General features: G+C 39.1%; 2 protein-coding genes across 5 annotated transcripts; one reads left to right on the top strand and one right to left on the bottom strand.

Annotated features, from left to right (window-relative positions):
* Positions 1–2291: 2291 nt before the first annotated feature.
* abhd14b (abhydrolase domain containing 14B) lies at positions 2292–7952 on the bottom strand. Of its 4 annotated transcripts, XR_005638939.1 has the most exons (6): positions 7824–7952; positions 6212–6439; positions 5616–5857; positions 3361–3587; positions 2874–3003; positions 2292–2454 (listed from the first exon to the last, which is right to left on the bottom strand). XR_005638939.1 is itself a non-coding variant. In XM_039797269.1 (5 exons), exons 2-4 carry the CDS (start codon positions 6423–6425, stop codon positions 3408–3410), a joined length of 636 nt encoding a protein of 211 aa, XP_039653203.1. In that variant the 5' UTR covers positions 6426–6439; positions 7824–7952; the 3' UTR covers positions 2292–2454; positions 3361–3407. The 4 variants fall into 4 exon arrangements, 3 of the variants coding, with proteins under 3 accessions (XP_039653203.1, XP_039653201.1, XP_039653202.1); XM_039797269.1 differs by lacking the exon at positions 2874–3003; XM_039797267.1 differs by lacking the exon at positions 2292–2454 and having other exon boundaries at positions 2572–3003.
* A 305-nt stretch (positions 7953–8257) lies between these two features.
* Positions 8258–23134, top strand: mst1 (macrophage stimulating 1). The gene is made up of 18 exons (XM_039798883.1): positions 8258–8534; positions 9052–9196; positions 11683–11798; positions 11890–12004; positions 12956–13092; positions 13579–13699; positions 13835–13953; positions 16785–16962; positions 18074–18204; positions 19250–19352; positions 19850–19986; positions 20245–20277; positions 20379–20493; positions 20587–20664; positions 20940–21086; positions 21238–21344; positions 21648–21787; positions 22768–23134. Exons 1-18 carry the CDS (start codon positions 8309–8311, stop codon positions 22927–22929), a joined length of 2310 nt encoding a protein of 769 aa, XP_039654817.1. The 5' UTR covers positions 8258–8308; the 3' UTR covers positions 22930–23134.
* The last annotated feature ends 358 nt before the right edge of the window (positions 23135–23492 follow it).

Genomic DNA, 23492 nt, shown 5'->3' with positions numbered 1-23492 from the left:
GCAGTAGTAGTCTGGTTGTAATCTGTCACAGTTCATCATTTTGATCATTACGATGTGTGAAAAGTCATTTAGACTCCCATGTTTAGGAGCCGCTCTGTTTCATAGTGCCTTGATGCACTTTGTTTTGGACCACATTGGCTGTATAAGAGTAGAGCTACTGTATAGTAACTTTATAAAGCAGCCATCTTTGAGGCTTTGGATAACACAGGATTCTGTGAGACTAGGCTGTCAGCTATAGAAATAGCTTTATACAGAGCCATCGCTCTGACCGGCTCAGACTTAATGTATTTGGCCTCTCGACTGTGGATGCTCCAGAGCCACCTGACTGTAATTATATGGAGTTACTATACCGTTTCTTTACAAAGCCATGTATAGAGCTATGATACACTATCAGTATACAGCGACTTAACTGGCCATAGAGTGTTTTTAGGGCCACCTGACTGCTATAGTTCTGCCTGAGTGTGTGTGTGTGTGTGTGTGTGTGTGTGTGTTGTGTGTGTGTGTGTGTGTGTGTGTGTCTGTCTGTCTGTCTGTCTGTCTGTCTGTCTGTCTGTCTGTCTGTCTGTCTGTGTGTATGTGTGTGTGTGTGTGTGTGTGTGTGTGTGTGTGTGTGTGTGTGTGTGTGTGTGTGTGTGTGTGTGTTTGCGTTAATAGCACTTAAAGGGAATGTCTTAAAAAATGAGTTGTGCAGTGTTTGAGGGATGACAGTTGTGGTAGCATAGCTGGTTTTTCCTGTTCCTATGTTGCAACTGACACAATCCAGTGTTGTTGTAGAGGAAGAAAAAAAGGGACTGAAACAAAAATAATCCATCTTTAGCCATCAGTCTGCCTAAATGTTACTCTAAGGGAGCAGAGGCGTCCGAAAGAATGTGTAGTTCATCAGTGTTTTCTGCTTCAAATGCAACATAGTTAACAAAGCCTCTATAAATGCCTTAGTGTTACACAGTATACAGAGCTCTGATACCTTTCCCTCCCTCATGTACACTCACACACAAACAAATAGATCCTCAAACAAATAGATCATCCTAAATAGTCACTCCCCTGGGTTTTCTTGGTGTTCTGCAGTAAGTATAGTGAGCTCTAATTTTTGCGTCTTGGAATGATTCATTATTGATTGATGCCTGTTTTGATTAAATGCTTGAAAGCCAAGTGGGAGTTTTAAATTTCAAAAAGCCTCCGACCTTTGATGTCCACATCCACCCAAACCTCACTGTATTGGTCATGTGGGACGACTCACGCAACAATTGGAACCTTAACTACACACTCTGTACAGTTGTTGGTACTTTTTGATGTGACAAACATGCTGGCACAGTAACTGCAGCGCGGCTCCGAACAAATCTGACTCAGAAAAACAAAAGACTGTTTAAAAAAAAATTCATTTAAAAGACGTACTTCCAATTCGGCTCCATTCAGTGTTGAGTACCTACTGGGTCATTTGATGCCAGACGCAGTTTTACTTTTCTGGTATTTGTTTGTCTCTGTTCTGTGCCATTTAATTCTGTCTGTATTTCCCTTTTTCCACTGTCTGTAAATGAACGCTACACGTGCCTGTGGAAATGTACCCCCTGCAACTTCCTCTCTTTTCCTGGCTCTGTACGCTTAAAGTCCTCACACCTAAACTAAATATGTAGGCCTATAGTTTTTTGCAACTGCACATTTGGCACAACACACCTATAAGCAAACATGTAATGACACTTATTCATGCCCGGCTGGGAGATGTCAAGCACCAGGCAGAAGTAAGCCAAGGACGTCACTTCCTAGGGTGTTTTTTTTGGTGAGCGGGTGGAATATCGGAGACAAAGTCAGGGAGTGGGTCTCCACAGAGCAGCACGGGCAGTCCAACAGAAGGTCATGGAGGAATCATGTAGTGACGTCTGTGTGTGCAAAAAAAAAAGTCTTCTGAAGGAAACACACGTCTGATATCTGTGGTTTGACAAATTTACTTTTGCCAAAAAAATAAAAAAAGGAAAAAAAAAATAGAAAATTGGACCAGCTTGGGGATGATGAGAGGGAGGGGGTCAGCTTTAGGACAGGACCCTAAAATAAGTAGGGGATGGTTTTCATAAAGCCTCTTGCCTCCTCCCGTCCAGACCCTCGCTGCATCTGTGTTGGTGCGTCTCTGTGGGAAAGACGTGTGTATGTGATTCTGTAGTCTGGTGCTATGTGACCATGTTTGACAAGTGTGTAAAAAATATTAAAAAAAAAAAATGACAGCAAACATTTAGAGAAAAAAAGTGTAAAATCAGTCGAATTTTAAGTGAAGTTATAAAATATATAGGAATACAGCACTGTTGATAAGTTTGAGATCTGAAATCAAAAATGTTTTGAATTATTTTTTGTTTTGTTTTTATTTCTTGTACGTGTGTGAGTGTGAATGTTTGTGTGCGTGGAAGATTTAGCTCCTTCTTTTCTGGGCACTGGTCCATGTCGCTCCATTCTTTTGTACAGATGAAGCTGGAAAAAAAAAAAATAAGAAGAGGGCAAAATTTGTATAATATTGTGTCTGTGACTCCTTGTAAAATATTTTCAAATTGTTTATTACAGAGAATCAGTTATTAAATAATGTTCATATTTTTCACTTCATTCAGCGTGTGTTTTTTTTTTTTTTCAGTCAAGACACAGGTGGAGATTCATTTATTTGCAGGTTACACTGAAAATAGAAAGTCTTTAAAAAAAAAAGAAAAGTTTTACATCTTGGAAATACACTTACTGTATTAGCTTTCTTAACGAGACAAGACAATTAACTCATGTTTCTCATATGATTCACACCAGCAGCCGGCTAAATTAGCTTAGCACAAAGACTGGAAACAGGAAAAAAAACATGTTAATTAGTGGGTTTTAGAAGTGATGGTAGGGGGCGACCTCTAGCTCACCCAGTAAGAGCATGCGCCACATGTAGGCTGAGGACTGTACAGCGGCCAAGGTTCGAATCCGACCTGCGGCCCTTTGCTGCGGCCCTTTGCTGCGTGTCTTTCCCCCATCTCTCTCCCACTGTCTCTCACTCTGAAATAAAGGGAAAAAAAAAAAAAACAAATCTTAAAAAAAGAAAGACGTGATGGTAGGTTGATTTTGTTACCTTTGGACAGAGCCAGGCTAGTTTCCCCATTTCAAGTCTTTATGCTAAACTAAGTTAGCTGGCTGTTAGCCGTAGCTTCACCTTTACCATATAGACATCGATCGTTCTATCTAACTCTCGGCGGCAAAAGTGAATAAGCGTATATACTGTATCTCAAAATGTCTTACTTTGCCTTCAAAGGTTTAAAAAAGTCTTGATTTCCAGTTTTATTACTGGCTTTTACTGTACTATTTAAAAAGTCACAATCAGTTTGTGCAGGACGTTTGTGGTCTAAATGAATTTACTGGATGTGTGACTGTTGCTGTTGAGAATCTCTCCACAACGAGCAGCTTCACAGGGTATTGAGGAAGTCAGTGAGGGCTTTGTGCCAAGTGTCCGGGTCGTCCAGGTAACAGGGGTGACCCGCTCCTTTCATCACCACCACGCTGTGATTGGCCAGATTGCTCAGGTTGCTCAGTGACAGTTCTCCAAGCTGAGTGTCCTGGTCACCATAAACGATCAGAGATGGGACCTGGAGGAGAGACGGGACACAAAAACACACATGAAGAGCTCTTTCTGATGAATCATTTCCAGAGTCCTTTCTCTATTTAAAAAATAAATAAATTCTAAGTTCAAGCCAGTAGCTAAAGGGATTTTAGATGTCCTCTGTTTTACCTCAAGTTTTTTAAAAAGCCAACGGGTCTTATAAAAAGATAAGAGGCAAGCTTTTTATTTGTATAAGGTGTAACTAATTTATGTGTCAATAAGAATAAAAGTAAGAACAGGCTAGTCAGGCAGACCTTAATATTAGCTTTCATCAGCTGCGGAAGAAGTATTCAGATCTTTACTTAAATAAAAGTCACAATACGCACCAATATAAATATACTCCATTACAAAGTAAAAAGTCCTGCATTAAAGGGGCACTCCAAAGATTTAGTTTTGCATTTACATAAAGTTGGGGGACTTGCAAGACACAGACTAAAAAAAGCACCAGGAGAAGTGTTTGTCGGATGGTCAAACAGTTTAGAAAACCTCCGAAAAGAGCCAGGGTTCGAACATATCTCTCTAGCTCTCTTTCTTCATTATTGACACAACTATTTCTGTCGCTTTTCACGTGAACAACCGATTGCAACACCTTGAATGTCTTCCAGCATCTGAAAATGTGTCCCCATATTTAAACTATTATTATCTCCCTCCTCTCTAGGGCGACCTGCTTTTCATCCCAAACTCGAGTGTGGCCGTTTGTAAGAGATATTAAAACTTTTGCCTTCTGATGAAGGCGGTCATCACATTCAAGGGGTCAAGCTCCAGAAATGCTGGAACTCCAATTTCCATAATCACAAGTGTATTTTCCCTGATAACCCTGAAAAGTATTATATATGCAGAAAAATAACCCATGAGTGTTATTCTATTATTTGTTTTATAACTGCTTTATGATGAGTAATGCCTTAATGCATGAGCAGAGTAAAATTATTATTATGTCAAGATGGAGAAGATTTGAACTACTTATAAACATATACACATTTTTTCACGTAAAATCTCAACCTGCAAAGTAACTAGTAATTTTATCTGTCAAAGTTAGTTTTTATCTGTACTCTGTACTGTATCTATTTAGTTATTTTTATATCGACATCTCACTTTAATATCATGTCGCTGATTTTCTGCTTCGATATTTTCCCCAAATCGCCGAACATCAAGCAGCCATGAAGCTCTCATTTACTCAGACATGTTCGCTTGTTTTTGGAGGGGAACGACTTTTGGGTAACAAACACGTCTCCTTCATGGATCATGCCCTTTCACTTGGTTTGCCATCCAATAAATTGAATTTTGAAACAGTTTGGAGCTGGATAAAAGCCAGTGTGTGTGAAAGTCACATGGTATCTGCTCCTCTCATAGTCTCATGTAAAAGGGAGAGCAGGTTGTGCTGAAAAATAGGGTTGACATTCACGGTTGCTCAAGTTATCCTTTAAAGAAGAAATGAAGAGCACATATACTGTAAAAAAGAAAAAAAAACTTAGGTAACATAAGGTCACTCCCAGGTCACAAGTCAAGGGACGAGAAGATCTATTCAGTCATACTCCAGCACTAAACCTGTCCTGTGTTTAAGTGTGAATTTATGTTTGTCTCTAGGGATTGAGGGAATTTTGTGTTCCAGGGCCATCAGCGAAAAAAAACGGCAAGGGGGCGACACACACTGGATTTGCAAAACAACAAGATTTAGGTGAGCATCTGTGTTTGTGGCACCTATGTTATGGCGCCATCAATATCTTTGCACAACCCAAACTTGACAGCTTCAGCAGGAGATAAATGCCTCATGGAAATACACAGATCCTCAGAATTGGGATGGCACTACATGACACCACATTGTGGTTTAACTGCTTAATACTAAATCAGATCAATCCTAAATTTTCTCGATCGAGATTTCATTAAATGCTTCTGTGCAAGTCATCAAAGTCTCCCAAACTTTCTTCATGTATCCAGAGTCGAGCTGCTCCTATGTTTTACCATAACAGAAAGGAAACTACAAAGGAATATGAAGTAACACACACACAGAATGTACCTTTACACTCTGGTACTGCTCTGCTGTGAATTTGTCGGTGCAGATGGGTGCTACAGGGATGTAGGCTCGTATCAGAGCCTGGTGCTGGAGGAGGAAGGGGAGGGAGTACATCCCACTGAGGGACGGGCTGATCACCACCACCGGGTTCAGGCTCAGCTCCTCACACACCTCCTTCAGGAAATCTGCAGGGGCCAGTTCTCCAACCGCGGCAGGGGCCTCGGCTGACTTGGACCGGCCGAGCCCTGTGGACGTATAGAGAAAGAGCGGACTAATAAAGGCGTGAGAGAAGAAGAAGACGAGGGCAGCAGATTTTAATATTTAAGTTTTCAAACTGTGAGACGTGGATGGAGAGACATGAGGCATGAGGTAAAAGGGAAGAGGTGCACACTGGTGTTCTGCAAACAACAACAGGAAGTTTTTATTGTAGTTTGGCTGCTGATTTGGCCTCCTTACCAACACCGTCAGCAGTTGGTGCTGCACCAGTGACTGGGACACAGCTCATGGAGTCAGTTAAGGAACCCATCACACCCGATTTCCCCAATTCGCATCAAAAATAGCCCTCCATATCGGATGACTTTTAGGGCCATCAGACTCACCTGGCAGGTCGATGGCGACCGCACGGCAGCCTGCTTTGGCCAGAGTCTCCAGAGTGCCAATGTTGAGCCAGTTTTCTGATGAGAAACGGATGCCGTGAAGGAGTAAAACTGACATCCTAACTTCCTCTGCGGCAGGTGCACTCTGTCTGTAGAACAGCGGCGCTTTGCAGCTCTCCACCTGCACACTCCCCTCTGTCATCTTAACAGCTGACATCCTGAACAAAAAACCTGCAGAAAACATGTCATTTTACTTCACACTGTTACTGTAACGCACTATTATTATGGTATAGTAAAGTAAAAGTAGGCCTACATAAGTATTAGCATCAAAATATACCCAAAATACAAAAAGTAAAAATACTCATTATGCAGAATGTCCCATTTCAGAATTGTGTATATTTTATCTGTATTATAACTCTGAATGCATTAATGTGTAAGCATCATTTTAATGTTGCAGCTATTAAAGGTGTAGGTCATTTAATTACTTTATATACTGCTGGGTATCTTAATCTATAATATTACATACTCATTTATTATGTTGATTATATTTTGTATTAATAATTTGAATCTGCAAAGCATTTAGTCCCAGCTGTCAGATAAATGTAGCGCAGTAGTTATTTAAAGTAGCACAAAATGGAATCACTCAAGTAAAGTAAAAGTACCTCAAAATTGTACTTAAGTACAGTACTTGAGTAAATGTAGAATTCTTAGTTACTTTCCACCAAAAAAAAAATATTTGTCTTCATAAGAGAATTATGTGCTGACAAACGTACATTAATAAACACTTGAAAATGTCCTTACTGCGTACAACTACATTACATGTTATCTGTATGAAATGGGGACTTAAAGTAAAGTGTTACCCTGTTTAATATATCCTCACCTTCCTAAAATAATGGCCTATGTCATTTTTTTCTGTTTTTTCAGAAAACACAAAAATCTGAACGGCCTAAGTCACATGTTTGACATAGGCCATTATATTAAAGATGTAGAATCACATGACCCGTTCAACTGAGGATGTAGGCAATTTTACCAGAGGTGGCCAGCACCATGAGGAGATGATTTAGGCAAAAATAATATTTTTTGTCAAAAAATGACTTAGGCCATTATTTTAGGAAGGTGACGATATGGAAAAGTAGCCTACATCAGTCTGAAGTGTAGTGGAGTAGAAGCATAAAGTAGCATAAAATATGTGGGTAGTAGTACAGTAGGTAACTTGATGACATACTACAATACACTACCATACAACCAAAGCTTTTATAGAAACTCATCAGGTAGGAGCTGCTGACATCTAGGCTACACACCAGCTGTTTCAGCTTGTTTCAATGCAACAACAACAGCCTCTCTGGCAGAGCTGCAACTAGGTAAACATTGTAAGTTGCTCCACAAAGACATTCGTTGCAGTGGGACTGCACCGATTTGCACAATGTTGCTGTTAATTTGTTCACACTACCTACGCATTTAAATACTGGGCTTTATTCTTGTGTCCAGTTCAGTGTTGAAAAAGAAGAGTAAACAGTCTGATCAAAGTCCAGATTGGATCATTTGATTCGTGCTCGCTCTCAGCACTTCATCACAAACATGACGAGAAAAGAATCCGCCTCTTCTTTTACCTTACCTGACGCCCTGCAGTTTTGAGCGGATGATCAGCGTGTAAAATGAAGCAGGACAGTTTGATCCTGAACATAGACTATGATCCTGAACCAGCTACAGTTTCACTTTTTCCCCCCGAAAACAGGAAGACAAAACCTCCCTGGAAATTGTTCTACTGACGTCTAGCGTTTGTAATGAGAAATGCTTTATTATTATTATTATTATTATTATTATTATTTATTATTATTATTATTATTATTAGCAGTTTAAAAAAAACTATTCTGTAGCCCCCCCCCCCCAAGTTATTTGGTTTATTCGTTAGGTACATTGTTGCCGGAGTGCATATTTGACTATCATGAAAAAGTGCATTGAACAACTTTACTGATGTGCCACTCTTCATTAATGATTAATACGCAGTATTGATTGGCTGTGTTTTGGGATTTGGCCTCTGTTTGAGTAAAGGCTCAGTGTTCGCGTGTGGGAGGTTGTGTTCAAGCCAGTCGGTGTTGTATGTTTTCTGCGTGGATTTCTAACACCCTTAAGTTTTTTGAGGATTTTTTTTTTCCCAGTGTCAGGTCGACCTGTGACCGGATGTTTAATCCCCCAGAAGGACTTCAGAGCAGAGATCTCAACCTGACTTCCATCCAGTATTATAAAACTGTCTTTATCGTCCACAGACCACAAACAATGAAACTGTTGCTGCCCGTCATTCTCCTGACAGTCGGACTGGCCACTGGTAAGAAAGTTTTATGATCCTTGTTGTCTTTAATTATAAAATGACTCATAGTTATGTAATTGTCTGTGTTGTTCTGAGGAGTTAAACTTTTTGGCAACTGTATTTTTTGATTAGATTAAGAGTAAATGTCTGTTTGCCAACTGTCTCTGTATGTTGGTTTTAAATGTTTAAACTACAAAATAAAAAATCCCCCAAACACAACCAGTTATTTTAAATTTTATATTTTTGTGACTACTAGGATTATTATCACTGCATGAATGTAGCCTAGTTGCAGTAGTAGTAGTGTTCTGTTTCAGTGACTAGATGTGTACTGAGTTGCTGTTTATAGCCTTTTCTGGTCTCTGGTCTCACAAAAGAGTCCTGCTCCAAAGGTTATATGTGTGCAGGCTCGTGCCCACACGGTTGCAGTTGGTTGGTACCAGTGAGCAGCTGCACTCCAGTTCAAGCCTGGACTAAACAGATAGAAATACAGTCCAGCCAGTCAGCTGAGTTTTATTCTTCTGTTCTGCATAAACAGGCTACCGCAGTCCACTGAATGACTTCCAGCGCTCAGAGGGCAGAGAGCTGGTTCCCACCTCCTGGAACTCAGGTCGAGTGTTGATGTTACCAGGCCTGAACCTGGAGGACTGTGCCACACGCTGCTCACAGTCTCTGGACTGCAGGTATCCAACCTTTACTCTATCACAGCAGGTCGTAAGCATCTCAAGGCAACCTTTTTCTTCCAGCAAGGCCAAAACTAGAACAGGGTTATTAGTTGTTACTTGATATTGTGTTAGACCTGTAAACTTGATGGCTTACAGCAGGGGTCTTCAACGTTTGTTAAGCCAAGGAGCCCTTGACTGGAAGAGATACGGATCAATCACCCCCTACTACATATTGTTTAAAAATAGTTGCATATAAAACTGGACCTACAATATAATGTAGGGCAGCCTAAAGCCTTTATACATACGTGTTTAGTGCATAGAATACTATGCTATTAAAATAATAATTATTTGCATGATTTTATAAATCATGTTTTAATGTTAAACATACTGTACATATGGCACAGTAAATCATTTGGGATGAACTGTATCTGTGGATGGCTATCTTAGTGATTACCTTACCTATAGGCCAGTAAGCCTGACATTGTATTTGATAATAATATGTTGGATTCATGTTAAGACATTTTAAATAAAAAAAATACGAAACTTTCAAAACATTAAGAATTTGGTAGCCCCACTGCAGTAACTCTGAGGACACGTCTTGTGATATTCTATATTTTTCTTATTGTCAATGAGTTCCGTGAAAAGACCAAAACTAACAATGAATTGCTCGTTCTAACAAATATTATCTGTGTAGCCAAAGCTACTGAAGCTGCTGATATAGTTTATTTTGAGTCAATCCCACATACACTGTCCTGCTGCTGTAAATACTCACTAAAGCACCAAATGTGCACTATTCCCTCCTGTTTTAATAACATTTGCCTTTCCTCACTGCTGTTTTACAGCTGTTTTTGCAGGGTGAATTTCCCCTTTGTGGTATTAATAAAGGATTTTGAATCTTGAATCATTAAGAAATATTGAGCTTTTTTTTTAAAGAGAAACTTTGGATTTGTGACCCATTTAAAAAAAATTACATCTTCAGTAGGAGCCAGTGGGCTTGGGCTAAGTGGGTAGGGAAGTCTGAAAGTATTGAGATGGACGGTTTTGGTCTTTCCGTGGCATTTGTTGACAATAAGAAAAAAAAAATATATATATATATATAATGATAATGTAATAAATAAATGGTTGTAAGGCTTTCCTCCAAGGCAAGGCAAGGCAACTTTATTTGTATAGCACATTTCAGCAACAGGGCAATTCAAAGTGCTTTACATAAAACATTAAAGAGCAGTTAAAACAATTAAAACACAAATTAAAACATTAAAATGCAGGTAAAAATGATTAAAAAAAAGTGACTTGGTGTTTTCGTTACCCATTACAAGATTGCAGTAGTTCTACTTTTCACTACGATGTAGCCGTCGCTACAAAGCTTAGTTTAATCTCTGTAAACCTTGCTAAATCCAGGACAGTTCACAGTCTGTCTCTTGATAAATTCACAGACTAAATCTGACCAGTTCACAGACGTGGTCCTTGTATGGATAATCTATTGTCACACCTGTGTTTTTTGAGTTCTAATCTATGTCACACTCGCATTGGAGAAATTCTCAGAAATATGACCGTTATCTGTTTAAAAATACCAATAGATAAAAGACAAGAATAAAATTGACAGTACAGTATAAGAACTGAGAGATAAAATACGTGAATAAAAGTTACAGTGCAGTATAAGAAATTAAACATTAATAAAATTGATAATGCAGTATAAGAATTTAAAGAACTGAGAAATAAAATACGCGAATAAAAGTTATAGTGCAGTATAAGAAATTAAACATTAAAGAGCAGTTATCGAGTGTCATACAGTGTCATCAATGCAACTTCAGTATAACAAATTAACAGTTATTTAAAGAAAGGCAACATCAAAAAGATAGGTCTTTAGCTTTGATTTAAAAGAAGTGAGAGTTGCTGCGGACCTGCAGTTATCTGGGAGTTTGTTCCAGATATGTGGAGCATAAAAACTGAACGCTGCTTCCCCCTGTTTAGTTCTGACTCTGGAGACAACAAGCAGTCCTGTCCCAGATGACCTGAGAGGTCTGGGTGGGTCATAGTGTAGCAGCAGATCAGAAATGTATTTTGGCCCTAAACCGTTTATAATTAGTGATTTATAAACCGTGTGATGTGATCCACTTTCTTGGTCTTAGTGAGGAAGGAATAGTCAAGGGAAAAAGTCCTTACTGAATATTTAAAGGGTACCAATCTATTAACTTAAAGGATAAGTTTGGTCTATATTACATACTGGGATAGTTTTGACCATTACATCTATTGGTAATAATAACGTTGATCAGACAGTCACACAAACAAACCTGATGTGTCTCTTGCCAGCATGTATCAAGATCGGAGCAATTGATGTTATTATTGCTGACAAAAATGATGGCCATTATAATGTGCTATTAATGATCTTATCAATTTCTCAACTAAGTGATTTTTTATGAAAACCCTTTCATCAGTATACCTTATTGTACGTTTGAATCCGTCAATGTACAAAGCTTTGACCTGAAAATATCCCTCAACACCAGAGCGTTCAACTACGAGACCCGTCCGACTGTCTCCTGTAAACATCTGCCCTGGGTGGGTGACGGGAGCAACGCCGAGGTGAAGAGGAACGTCAACTGTGACCTTTATGAGAAGAAGGGTAAGACTCATTGTGTGATGTTGCAGAGATCAAGGTGACGGATAAGTTCTGGAGTTGTTTGAATGTTTTTATGTTTGTTTTTATTATGAAGTCTATGTCAGAAAGTGCATCGTGGGTAAAGGAGAAGACTACAGAGGGAAAGTCTTCACCACAAGAAGCGGGCTCAACTGCCAACAGTGGTGGTCCAAGTTTCCTCACGATCACAGGTGAGACGGATTCATCAATTTAGAGGCTTTAGTTTTTCAGAGAGTAATCAGGCACATTGGATTTAAAGTAACAGAACGATTATGAGGTTAAACAGATGATATTTAGGCAATTGAAGGTGCTAACATCCATACAGTGTGAACAGCGAAGGACTCGTAGCCCTTTTTATACATAATCCTCCAATTTTAGAACCATTCCGCAGGTCAGAGATCCTAAACATACAGACAAGCCAATGTTTTATGGCGAAACAGTTCAATATTTTCAACCTGACATCAATCCAACTGTTGGTGTGTTTTACTAGATACAAAAAAGGACTGAAAGCAACAACAACAAAAAAAAAAGCTGGAAGCAAAGATGGCTGCATTACAGGCCTGGCACAACATCAACTCACTGTCTGTTGATGTTAATGGGTTGTTGACATTATTTACAGCTCCACGAATCAATATTTTTATGTGAACAGCTGATTTAAATAACAGCATGTAATGTGAAAGTGGTCACTCGTGCAAACCCTTCAATTCCCCTCAGCTGTATGGAGCTTTTCAGCCTCTTTTAGTGCATTGTTTTGGTTTTATGGTTCATATACTTGACTCTCATCGACCTTGTTTGCAACCGCAATTGGCAGCTGTTTTTCAATATATGTCAGTAGTGTGTGTTTTTTTAGCTTGTGGTGGAATTTTTCCGCTGCCGAGTGGCTAAAAAAGATCAATTGATAGGCTACAGCTTTAAGTTCATATTAATTTGTCTAATTACTTTCTGTCCTAAAATTGGGGGACTGTGTTTAAAAACGCCTCCAACTCCCACACTATCGATCTGATGTACCCTTAAATTAAAGCTGCACTTTAACATGGTACATATCTAATCCAATGCCGGGAGTGCACAGCTCATAAAAGAAACAAATGCACTGCATAATAACTGAAACAGCCCATCACTGTGAAACTCTCCGTTCGTCTCAGGTGGACTCCCACAGCTACCAACGGTCTGGAGTTGAACTACTGCAGGAATCCAGATGGGGATCGAATCGGTCCGTGGTGCTACACCACCGACCCTGAGCGCCGTTATGAAAGCTGCAACATCCCCCAGTGCAAAGATGGTATATCCCATACATGTCCATACATCATCATGCTTTATACAACGGCATGTGTTGGGAAACGCTTTATTTACTGGTGCTGAAACATCTCAACATTTTCTAGAAAATTTCTAGGAACAAACTGCATAAGTTGGAACTATTCATCAGGCAAATGGCGTTAAACTATTTTCTGAGAGAGTGCACGTAGTAATTTCTCGCTCTTTACTTAGATTTGGGAAAATAAATTTCTAGTTCCATAGTTGTGTACAGTTTATAAGCAGTTGAATTTCCTTAAAGAACTCCAAGAACACCATTTTCCCCGTAATTAGTAGTTATTATCCAGAAGCCTTCCTAAGAAATTACAATTATATCAGCTCCTTTCAAGGGAATTACTTGGATATTATGGGACGGTTGGGACCTGTAAAATAAAATGTTTCTGTTTGGGTGATGTTTTGTTTTTCCACCATCACATTTCCGGCCGTGCTGCTGTGTTTGTGGTTTTGTTTGCAGAGGTATGTATCACATGTAATGGAGAGGACTACAGAGGGCAGGTTGACCACACTGTGAGTGGAAAAGAGTGTCAGAGATGGGACCAGCAGTACCCTCACCAACACATCTACCAGCCTGAGAAGTACCTGAATATTCACCACTATACATTTTCATGTTGTGTGCCTAATTAATTAATTGTGTAAACTGGTGTGTTCTAAACTGTTGAAGTCGTATGTTTGTCATTGTGGACGTAAAAAATATTTATGAATTCTTGTAGGTATCCTGATAAGAGTTTAGATGACAACTACTGCCGTAACCCCGACGCCTCTCCGGTGCCCTGGTGTTACACCACAGACACTGAGGTGGAGAGGGAGAACTGTGAGATCAGCAAGTGCAGTAAGATGCTTTTTAATAGTAACATTATTAGAAATACTCCTGATGTGGTGGGGTTGGCTCAGCGGGTAGAGCAGGTGCACATATACTTGGTTTATGCTTCGATGCAGAGGTCCAGGGTTCAAATCCGACCTGTGATGATTTCCTGCATGTCTTCCGCCTCTCTCTTCCCTTTCTCACCTAGCTTTCCTGTCAAATTAAAGGTGGAAAAAGCCCCAAAAAATAATCTTAAAAAAAGAAAATTAGATGGATGAGTTGATTGAAAGATTTCTTTTTTTCTTTCTTTCTTTTTTTTTTAACAAATATGCCCATCTTCTGAAGATGTGTTGTTTTTCTTCATCTTATATGATAGTAAACTGAATATATCTTGGTTTTTGAATAGAAGTTGGACAAAACAATAAATTTGCATCTTGAACTCTGGGAAATTATATAAATTTTACACTATTTTGTGATGATTGATTGAGAAAGTAATTGGAAGATGAATCGATGATGAAAATAATCATTAGCTGCAGCCCTAAATACTACGGTTTTGTATCCATGTTTTCTTAAGACCTTTTAGCTTGTTTCTTCTCTTTTGAATGCTTTTGCCATTAGTTCCCTCTGGCACAATCAAGGAGACATGAGCTAAATTGAGTTGATTCCTGCGGCGTTAGGAGACACAGTGCAATTAGAGAGTCTCATTAAGTTGCTGTAATTAAATTTAGAAAAATAACCTTTTTGGTGTTTGCGCAAATTACTTCCTAAATTGTGAGACAATTGCCCCAATGATTTTCTTTGATTTAAAAGTAAAGGCGCCTAAAGTTTGCAAATGTTTGTCAGGGAGTCTCACATGGTTTCAGGTTAATTAAAGGTTAATTACAATTAGAATGTTATTATGTTATTTGTCTTGTTTATATTTTCATTTAGTTTCTGTGAGGGTTTTTTGCTGTGGTGGCTTTCATTAGGATTAGTGGGAGTGGTAGAAGTACTATTGTTTTACAAATATACATAATTTTTTTTTAAAGATGACAGACGGTAATAGGTGTTTTCTACTTTTTCAGTGTGGTTTGTTTAATATAGAATTATACATTAAAAATTAATACTTTTTCGGCTTATTTTTCCATCTGATACTGACTATTTTGAAGTTGGGATTATTTTAAATATAATAAATGAAACACTGATCTTTTAGCTTCAGTAGGTAATTAAATAAATAAAGCCAAACAGGGTATCATTGTTTTCTCCAGAATTTCGACACCAGCTGTGCAAGAGGACACTGGCAATGTTGGCATTTCTGCTGAGGACAGAGATCACTGGGGCCGACAATCTATAAGATAGCACCATCTTGTGGGTGCAGGTAGTGTTGAGACAAAAAACTAAACTTATCTGGGGCGACCTCTAGCTCAGCCAGTAAGAGCGTGCGCCCCATGTAGGCTGAGTCCTTTGCAGCAACCCGGGTTCGAGTCTGGCCTGCGGCCCTTTGCTGTGTGTCATGCCCCATCTCTCTGCCACCTTTCCTGTCTATCTGCTGTCACTATCACATAACAGGAAAAGTCCCCAAAAAGAAAATAAACTGATCAAAATCAATTTTCAACTTCATCGTAGATTAACAAAAAGATAGACAACAAAACACTGCAGTTTTCATTGCAGAGTCCCATCTGTTAAAACTACTCCAAGATCAGAGTCCCAGGCTATTTTTAAATTTAGTTTGGAGGTTTTAGTGGATTGATGTTGTTAATGAGCTCATAATGAGCTCAATCTGAATTAAATTTAAGGATATGATTCGACATTTGACTTCATTGGGTTGTCTGGAAATGAATGCAATGTCTTTTAGATGTGGGATAATGGAGAGAATGATGCAAATGTATCTTCTATGTATAGATTATGGATTGATATAATCCCTTTTTCAAAGAGTAAATACAGTCTGTACAGGAGGCAAAAGGGTCAAAGTTCCTTGCATCCCAAAATGTCCTCTAAACTGAGCCCATAATCTTGTTGAGTGATTAACTGTTATAATTGAAATCAAATTATTGCTAAGAGGCAAGGGGCAAGGCTGCACAAACTGCTGAGCCCAGGTGGTGATGGCATGATGAGAACTTGAATTGCCTTTCCTGCAATTGGTTTGTCTTCCAACCAGCGGATTAACTTCTGAATGTTGAATGTCCCATAATGAAAAAGGAAAATAGGCAAAGCCAGACCTCCTGAGCACTTTCTTTGGAGATGAGCTGATCCAAATAGATTTATCCCCCATCATGAAAAAGATAATACTTCAAGTCAGTGCCGATTTTAGACCCTTTTTAGGGATGTTCAAGCCCCCCTAAATTTCATCTCAGCTCAACTAAAAATTATAATAAAAAAATCAAATTAAATAAAAAATTTTAAATACATTTTAGGGCTTTAAGTAAGAGTTTGCGAACTTGTGTGTTAGTCACAGAAGACAAACAAGTACAGGTTTTAATATCCTGTGTCGCTGTCGCCAATGCTTTGCATGTGTAACCCCGTCAAGGAAAGTTGTATTTTTTTTTTTTTTTTTTTTTATACCTCATTATCATTTCATTTGATTCTGGTAGTCCATAAAGGGACGTCCGTAGTTTTTTCATATGTTCAATGTTTTGCATTAATCCTCTGTTATAATAATAAATACATTCAGTATATTCATTGTTATTCAGTGAAATTACTGATTTAGCGGGGGTTGACACTTTTGCAAGGCACTGTATCCGTGTCACATTCTCATTAGGGGCTGAGCCCCCCTAAAGGTCTGATCCCCCTGCTTCAAGTGTAAGTTAACTAACCTCACCTCTGTGTAGTCCACCTGTAACACCTATTTATTTCTTCTTCAACTTGCTCTTACCCTCCAGCTGAGGTGCGGGTCGAGAAGCGCCAGCGCTCCAGCCAACAACAGACCAACTGTTTCCGCGGCCGCGGGGAGGATTACCGCGGTAAAGTCAACGAGACAACATCAGGTATCCCTTGTCAGCGGTGGGATGCCCAACACCCTCATGAGCATCCCTTTTACCCAAACACATACGAATGCAAGTAAGTACATACACAACATACAGCATGATGCAGGAGAGAAGAAGACGTTGAGTGTGTTTGAAAGTACTTTGGGGTTATTTTTTGCACTCATGGTACTCATTAGTTTGAAAGTGATTCAAACATGAATATTAATATCAAGATGTCACTGCAGTGAAATTTCTTGCGATCTTATATCTCTGCTGACAGTTGACAATAGATGATAAATGGTCAGCAACTCCAGAGTAAGAAGCAAGTCGCAATCTCAGTGGCAAAATGGATGTGAAATGAATATTAAGCATATTTGTAATTTGGTAATCATTCATCATGCCTAAATCGATTACGGGCGTTTGAATCATCCATTGATAGTAGAAGTTACAAGTGTTGGATGTTATTAGTATGTTATTTCAGTAAAGTCTTATATCACTGAAATTAAACATTAAACAGGCCAAGTAGATGTGACAGGTAATAGGTGACTTAGCGCATAGTGATGAGACAGTGGACATTATTATTGTAATGCCTGTACATTTTTAAATAGAAAACAAATGATGTGAGGCCTTAGTACAATCAAGAATTAACTATGCATTTAATAATGGTGTTATAAACAATGACAAGCCTGCTTAAAGATTGTACAAAATATCTTTGATTATACTAAAAGAACCCTTTTAGGAACAAGATATAATCACTGCAATGGTTAATCGTTGCTAACAGGGTTCTGTATCTTGCAAAAAGTGATGTTTTTAAATGTCTAAATGATCAGGTACCTGACTATTAACAGATGTGAGCGTACCAGATACCAGCATGGGTATAAAATTTGCCATAAAATTCTGTCAAAATTCAAAGATACTGTATGGTAGTTCTGATCTAAATCTAAAATAAGTTACCAGACAAGGTAAGCTGTTCTCAGGCCATGCCCATCATGGAAAGGAGATATTTGATCTGTTTTTATATCGTGTCACGCTTCAATTTTATGCATAACACTTTTGTTTTAAATGCTTTATGTTTATGGGTTGTTTATTGTTTGTTTTTGAAGTGATCGTGTGGAAATTGGTGTTGTGTGTGTATAGGTTGTTTAATACCACAATAAAACCAAACCAAAGCCATTCTACATGACTGTGTGCTACATCTCATCCAGGGGTTTGGAGGAGAACTACTGTCGTAACCCAGATGGGTCAGAGGCTCCCTGGTGCTTCACATCGGTGCCAGAGATGAGGACTGCTCTTTGCTTACAGATCAAACGCTGTGCGGACGACATAGAGGCTGAAGGTGTGACTTCTTGATTCAGATTTGAGCAAAATTATGAATTCAATTTTAGTTTACTGTCAACTGTAATGGATAAAGATGATGTTGTAAAGGCCCTAAGACTGCATCACATTTACATGATGACATGCAGGGCTGCAACCATGATTATAGAAACATGAATCCAAGTTCCTTCTAGTGCAACCCCTAATAACTCCTGATCAGGGGAGTCGGACTAGGGGTGGAAAAGGTGACTGAGTACCCAGGGCCCTAATGTGAGGAGGGTTCAAAAATATGCTAGAATGAATAGCTGTGGATGCAGGGAGGGACCCATAGAGAATGCCGCTCTACAGGGCCCAGAATTTTGTGCTTTGCCCCTGCCCCTGATAATAGTCTCTATCTCGGTTTCTTACTTTACAAAGTTTATTTATTCAGTGAACTGTACATGTATGTTATAACTGAAACACATTAAAGCCACTCTTCGTAACTCACAAATGAAAAGTTAAATTTGTCAGCAATAGAATACACATTTGGTCAATTCAATACACTAAATGGTTTTTCGCTGCTACAGCCTTAGTTGGTCTGGTATGTCGGATGGCTAAAATTTGATAATTTTTGCTGATTTATTCTTGTGCCACCAATACTCTATGATTTTCATGTACCATTATCATGTTGTTGTCAAAAGTTACATGGTCCCACGTTGAGATCTAAATACAGTTTTGAAGAATACAATTTTGATAGGGAAATACAGAATCCTTTATTTATTCATTTGTTTGTTTCTTTGTCTGTTCGGCTTTAGAGTAGTAATGTACTAATAAAAAATACAACTGTATATAATCAGTGTACATAGTGCCCACCATGTCTAAGTTTTTTAAGTGTGGAATGTAAAAACCCCAAATCCCCCCTAAAATTGTTAGAATATTACCTCATTGTGCGCAACGGTAGCTATGGCCCTGCATGAGAACAGGCAGTTTCACTTTTGTATCCAAATTTTACAACTTTTTTTTAACACTTTCACTGTTATGATTCATCAAGGTAACTGTCATAATAACTATATGTATTCTTTCTTCAGATTGCTACCAAGAAAATGGAAAAAACTACAGAGGCATGGTCCGCAAAACTCGTAAGGGGATCACCTGCCAGAAATGGAACATCAACACACCTCACCAGACCAAGTACGATGATCATTTAAGTGTTACAAAGACCGATGATTTTATTATTATCATTATAGACGTGAAAGAATGGAACGGGCCCTGCTTGTGGCCTTTATATTAAAGCCGTGTCCAAAATCCAAACTGCATTATAATTCTAAGCAGGTGTTGAGTATGTTGTGATTCAAACAAGAAAAGTGACTAAATTAACTATACTCAAAACAGTCAGTATGCAGACAAAAAAGGACAATACTTTCCCACAATGCAATGCATAGAAATAAAGGAGCTTCTCACAGATGGAAAAATGTAAACTAATTGTTGATGGTGGTGAAACAGCTCCAAGAACACCCCACAAAACAAAAATAACGGTTACATTTAATGTACATCTGTTTCAAATCAGCTATAACAGGTAAATATGTTGATTTCTTTCTACAAAAATAGTTCTATAAAAATAAGTATATACTACATAATGTATGCAGTTAGTATGTAGTATGATAGTATTTATCACTATGATTTTCCAGGAGAAACCCAAGGACGCATCCTGAGGCCAATCTGACAGAGAACTACTGTCGTAACCCAGATGGGGACCAGCACGGACCCTGGTGCTACACCACCGACCCCAAAACTGAGTTTGACTACTGTGCCATCAAACAGTGTGGTACATAGACTTCAGACTTCATTTTCCCAAGGGGAAATTCTTTTTCACAGCACTGTACACATCAGACAACAGTACACACATACAAAGTAACAACATACAATGACATACAGCAGTACACACTCAGGCCAGTTCAGTGAGGTGGCTTGGCAACAATTATTCTGGCAGTGGTGTTGGTTATGCGTGTGAGTTTGGCCATTCATCCGGAGCTTCTGTTTTCTGACTCTAACAATTCATCTGTTTCTTGTTGTTTTCAACCAGCTGGAGAGAAAGTGTCAATGACTGAACCAGTAGGTTAGTTTCTGAATGAATATGAAGCAAAATGTTGAATTTGACAACAAGCCTTCTCATGTTTGTTTTTTTCACAATAATGTGTCACCTTTTTGTGAACGCAGAGAAAGTGGAGTTCAGTGAGTGCGGGAAGAGAGAGGACCGCATCCAGAGGACGATGTTGCGTATCGTGAATGGGGTTCCTGGGAACTCGCCGTGGACAGTGAGCCTCAGAGACAGGTGAGATTGAGAGCGGATGGTGTTGGAGCTGGCAATGAACATGTAAAATACACTCTGCTGTGCTGAGTGTAACCTCTGACCTCTTGTGTGCAGGAGAGGCAACCATTTCTGTGGAGGATCCCTGGTTAACCCCAGATGGGTGATCAGCACCAAGCAGTGTTTCTCCTCCTGGTAAACTATTTATTTTAAAGTTTTTGGAGCACAGCTAATCAGCTGGCTGTTAGAATTGTCATTGTGAACATATTAGCATTTAACTCAAAGCACTGCTGTGTCTAAGTACTGCCTCACAGAGCTGCTAGTATGGCTGCAGACTCTTAATCTTGTTTAAAATGTCTCTTGCAAATCCTTTATGGAAGAGCGGTATTAAATTGCTCGGCTTAGGGACATATCAGGATAAGACATGAACTAAAAAGAGTTGTACTTTGCTTATCTGCATGTGTGCACAGCTACGTTGACCTGCCTGGGTACTCGGCCAAGATGGGAACACTGTATCGTGATCCACAAGAAGAAGATCCTGGCGTGCAAACCATCCCTCTGACCAAGATCGTCTGCGGACCCTCAGAGTCTCAGCTGGTCATGCTACAACTGGAATAGTGTGTACTGTCAAGTGCCCCCAGCACACGTGCACACACACACACACACACACACACACACACACACACACACACACACACACACACACACACACACACACACACACACACATTCCAATAATTTCCCTCTGCCTATCTCTTTTTTCTGTAGCCCGGCCCAGTTTAATGAGCGTATCTCTCAAATCTGCCTCCCTCCTGAGCGCTACATTGTAGCTGAGGGGACGTCTTGTGAGATCGCAGGATGGGGTGAGACGAGAGGCAAGTATAATCCTTTGGAAATGATAAGTTGACACTGAATTAACTAAATGCTACGCTTCATTCCACTACTATATGCTTCAATTGCAGTAATTGATAATAGATGACTTCCTTAGAACAAGCATCTTGTTTCTGCCCTTGAAGTAATGTTGCATCTAAATGAGAGAGCTATTCAGACCGTTGAGCAACAGATGGCGTTGCTATTTCCAGAACCATTCAACATCTGTCCACCTTCCTTTTTTCTTTTCTACATCTCTCTAAACACATTGGCTGCTAACTCATTCCTTCTTCTTGCTGTTCTTGAAGGGACTGGAGATGAGACTGTCCTCAACGTGGCCCAAATACCAGTTCTTAGTAACAAGGAATGCAACAAATACTTCAGAGGTCGTGTTCGTGAAAATGAGATGTGCACGAGCTCTTTCCAGGGCGGGGTGGGCGCCTGTGAGGTAGGTGTCCATGCAATTTGCACAGTATTAAAACTTTATTGTCCATGTTGAGTAGAATATGTTTTCACCCTGGAGCTGCAGCAGAGTTTCTTCATTCACTATTTTCTTTTGTGAGTTTTCCTTTGTATTTTTATTGTTGCATTTTGCCATTATTAGATTATTTTCAGTAGAGATGCACTGCGGTTAATATGGTATACATCTAGGTCCCCATGACAAAACAGACAATTTTCTTTTGACATTTACTGCAGTGTGCAGTGGCATTAAACGAATAGTTTGACATTTTGGGAAATACACTCATTTTTTTGTTGAGAGTTAGAAGAAAAGATGTATACAACTCTCATGCTTGTATGCTAAATATGAAGCTAAAACCTGTAGCCAGTTAGCTTAGCTTAGCACTGCTAGTCTGGCTCTGTCCAAAGGTAACAAAATCCTCCTCCCAGCACCTCTAAAGCTCAGCTCCTTTGTTTAATTCGTACAGAAGCTGAACTGTAAAAACAAGTTGTGATTTTAAAGGGGGCTGTGTGCCTGTGAGCCTTCGAGATTTAAGTGAATTTATTTTTACCTTGTGCATTTTTTTACCTAGCGTGCCTAGCTGTTTTCCCTGTTTCCAGTTTTTATGCTAAGCTAAGTTAACTGGCTGCTGGATGGTATCAATCTTCTTATATAATTCTCAGCAAGAAAGCAAAAAAGTGTATTCCCCAAAATGTCGAACTACTCCTTTTAAGGAGCAAAAATAACACCATTAAGAGAATTAACACTTCAAATACTGATGGTGAAGAAAATCTTTTGATGATGAAAATCACTTGAAGTAAAGAGCATACAGCTATTTATGTTCCTATAAATCAAACACATTTACTATTTGGATAATGGAGGTGGACTGGACAAGATGTGACTGCAAGATGTTTCCAACCTCAGCAGTGACAGTCAGTCATAACAGAGACAAATAATGACTCCAGAGTGTTGTTCCTGTGTGTCTGCAGAGAGACTACGGCGGCCCTCTGGCGTGTCAGAACAGGGATTGCTGGGTACTCGAGGGTGTGATTATCCCCATGAGGCGCTGCGGACACCCGGGGCAGCCCAACATCTTCATCCGTGTCTCCGTCTACGTGGACTGGATCAAGAAGGTCATGGAGATGGCTTAGAGACAGAGACTGCCGTCCAACAGGAACTGATCAAATCCACTGTCAAAGACCTCAAGACCATTTATTCACTTACCATATACATTTCTTTCTTCTCCTATATCTTTTACATTATAACATTTTAAATAATACGTTAAAATGCATAGTCAGAAGTTACTACATTACTATATCATAAAGAAGACTCATTCAGACTCATACATGGAGAAAATGCAAAGACAGCACAGTCATTTGTTACAGTATATCTGAAATTAATTTCTATGGGCATTTATATTTAGTGAATATTTCAGCCACAGTAACTAATTTTAGGTGCACCAGTGGGGGCATTTATACAATAAGCAGAAAACATTTACATTCCCAAAACATAATCATGTACGCTGAGATGCAAAACAATGCAGAAAAGAATTATCATAAAAATATAGTAAGTATTATTAAAAGTAAGTACAATTCTACACATTTTTGGGCAACACTTTCTCCCCAGAGTCCCCCTCTTTATCCATTCATAATAAATAGCCTATATAAACATTTAAACTATAATGTAGTGGTAAGAAGATATAAAGACATTTGTA

The sequence above is a fragment of the Perca fluviatilis genome, chromosome 4, assembly GCF_010015445.1.
Source record: "Perca fluviatilis chromosome 4, GENO_Pfluv_1.0, whole genome shotgun sequence".
NCBI lineage: Eukaryota > Metazoa > Chordata > Actinopteri > Perciformes > Percidae > Perca > Perca fluviatilis.
Note: the sequence above shows the minus strand (reverse complement) of the source record. Positions and strands in the feature narration are given on the sequence as shown.

Coding starts and splice junctions, on each gene's coding strand:
- mst1 (XM_039798883.1), top strand. CDS start 8,309: ATGTTTTCTGCGTGGATTTCTAACACCCTTAAGTTTTTTGAGGATTTT. Junction 9,197..11,682: donor TCACAGTCTCTGGACTGCAG/GTATCCAACCTT, acceptor CCTCAACACCAG/AGCGTTCAACTACGAGACCC. Junction 19,987..20,244: donor CTGTGCCATCAAACAGTGTG/GTACATAGACTT, acceptor GTTTTCAACCAG/CTGGAGAGAAAGTGTCAATG.
- abhd14b (XM_039797269.1), bottom strand. CDS start 6,425: ATGTCAGCTGTTAAGATGACAGAGGGGAGTGTGCAGGTGGAGAGCTGC. Junction 5,858..6,211: donor GGTCGCCATCGACCTGCCAG/GTGAGTCTGATG, acceptor ATACGTCCACAG/GGCTCGGCCGGTCCAAGTCA. Junction 3,588..5,615: donor AGCAGTACCAGAGTGTAAAG/GTACATTCTGTG, acceptor TCTCTCCTCCAG/GTCCCATCTCTGATCGTTTA.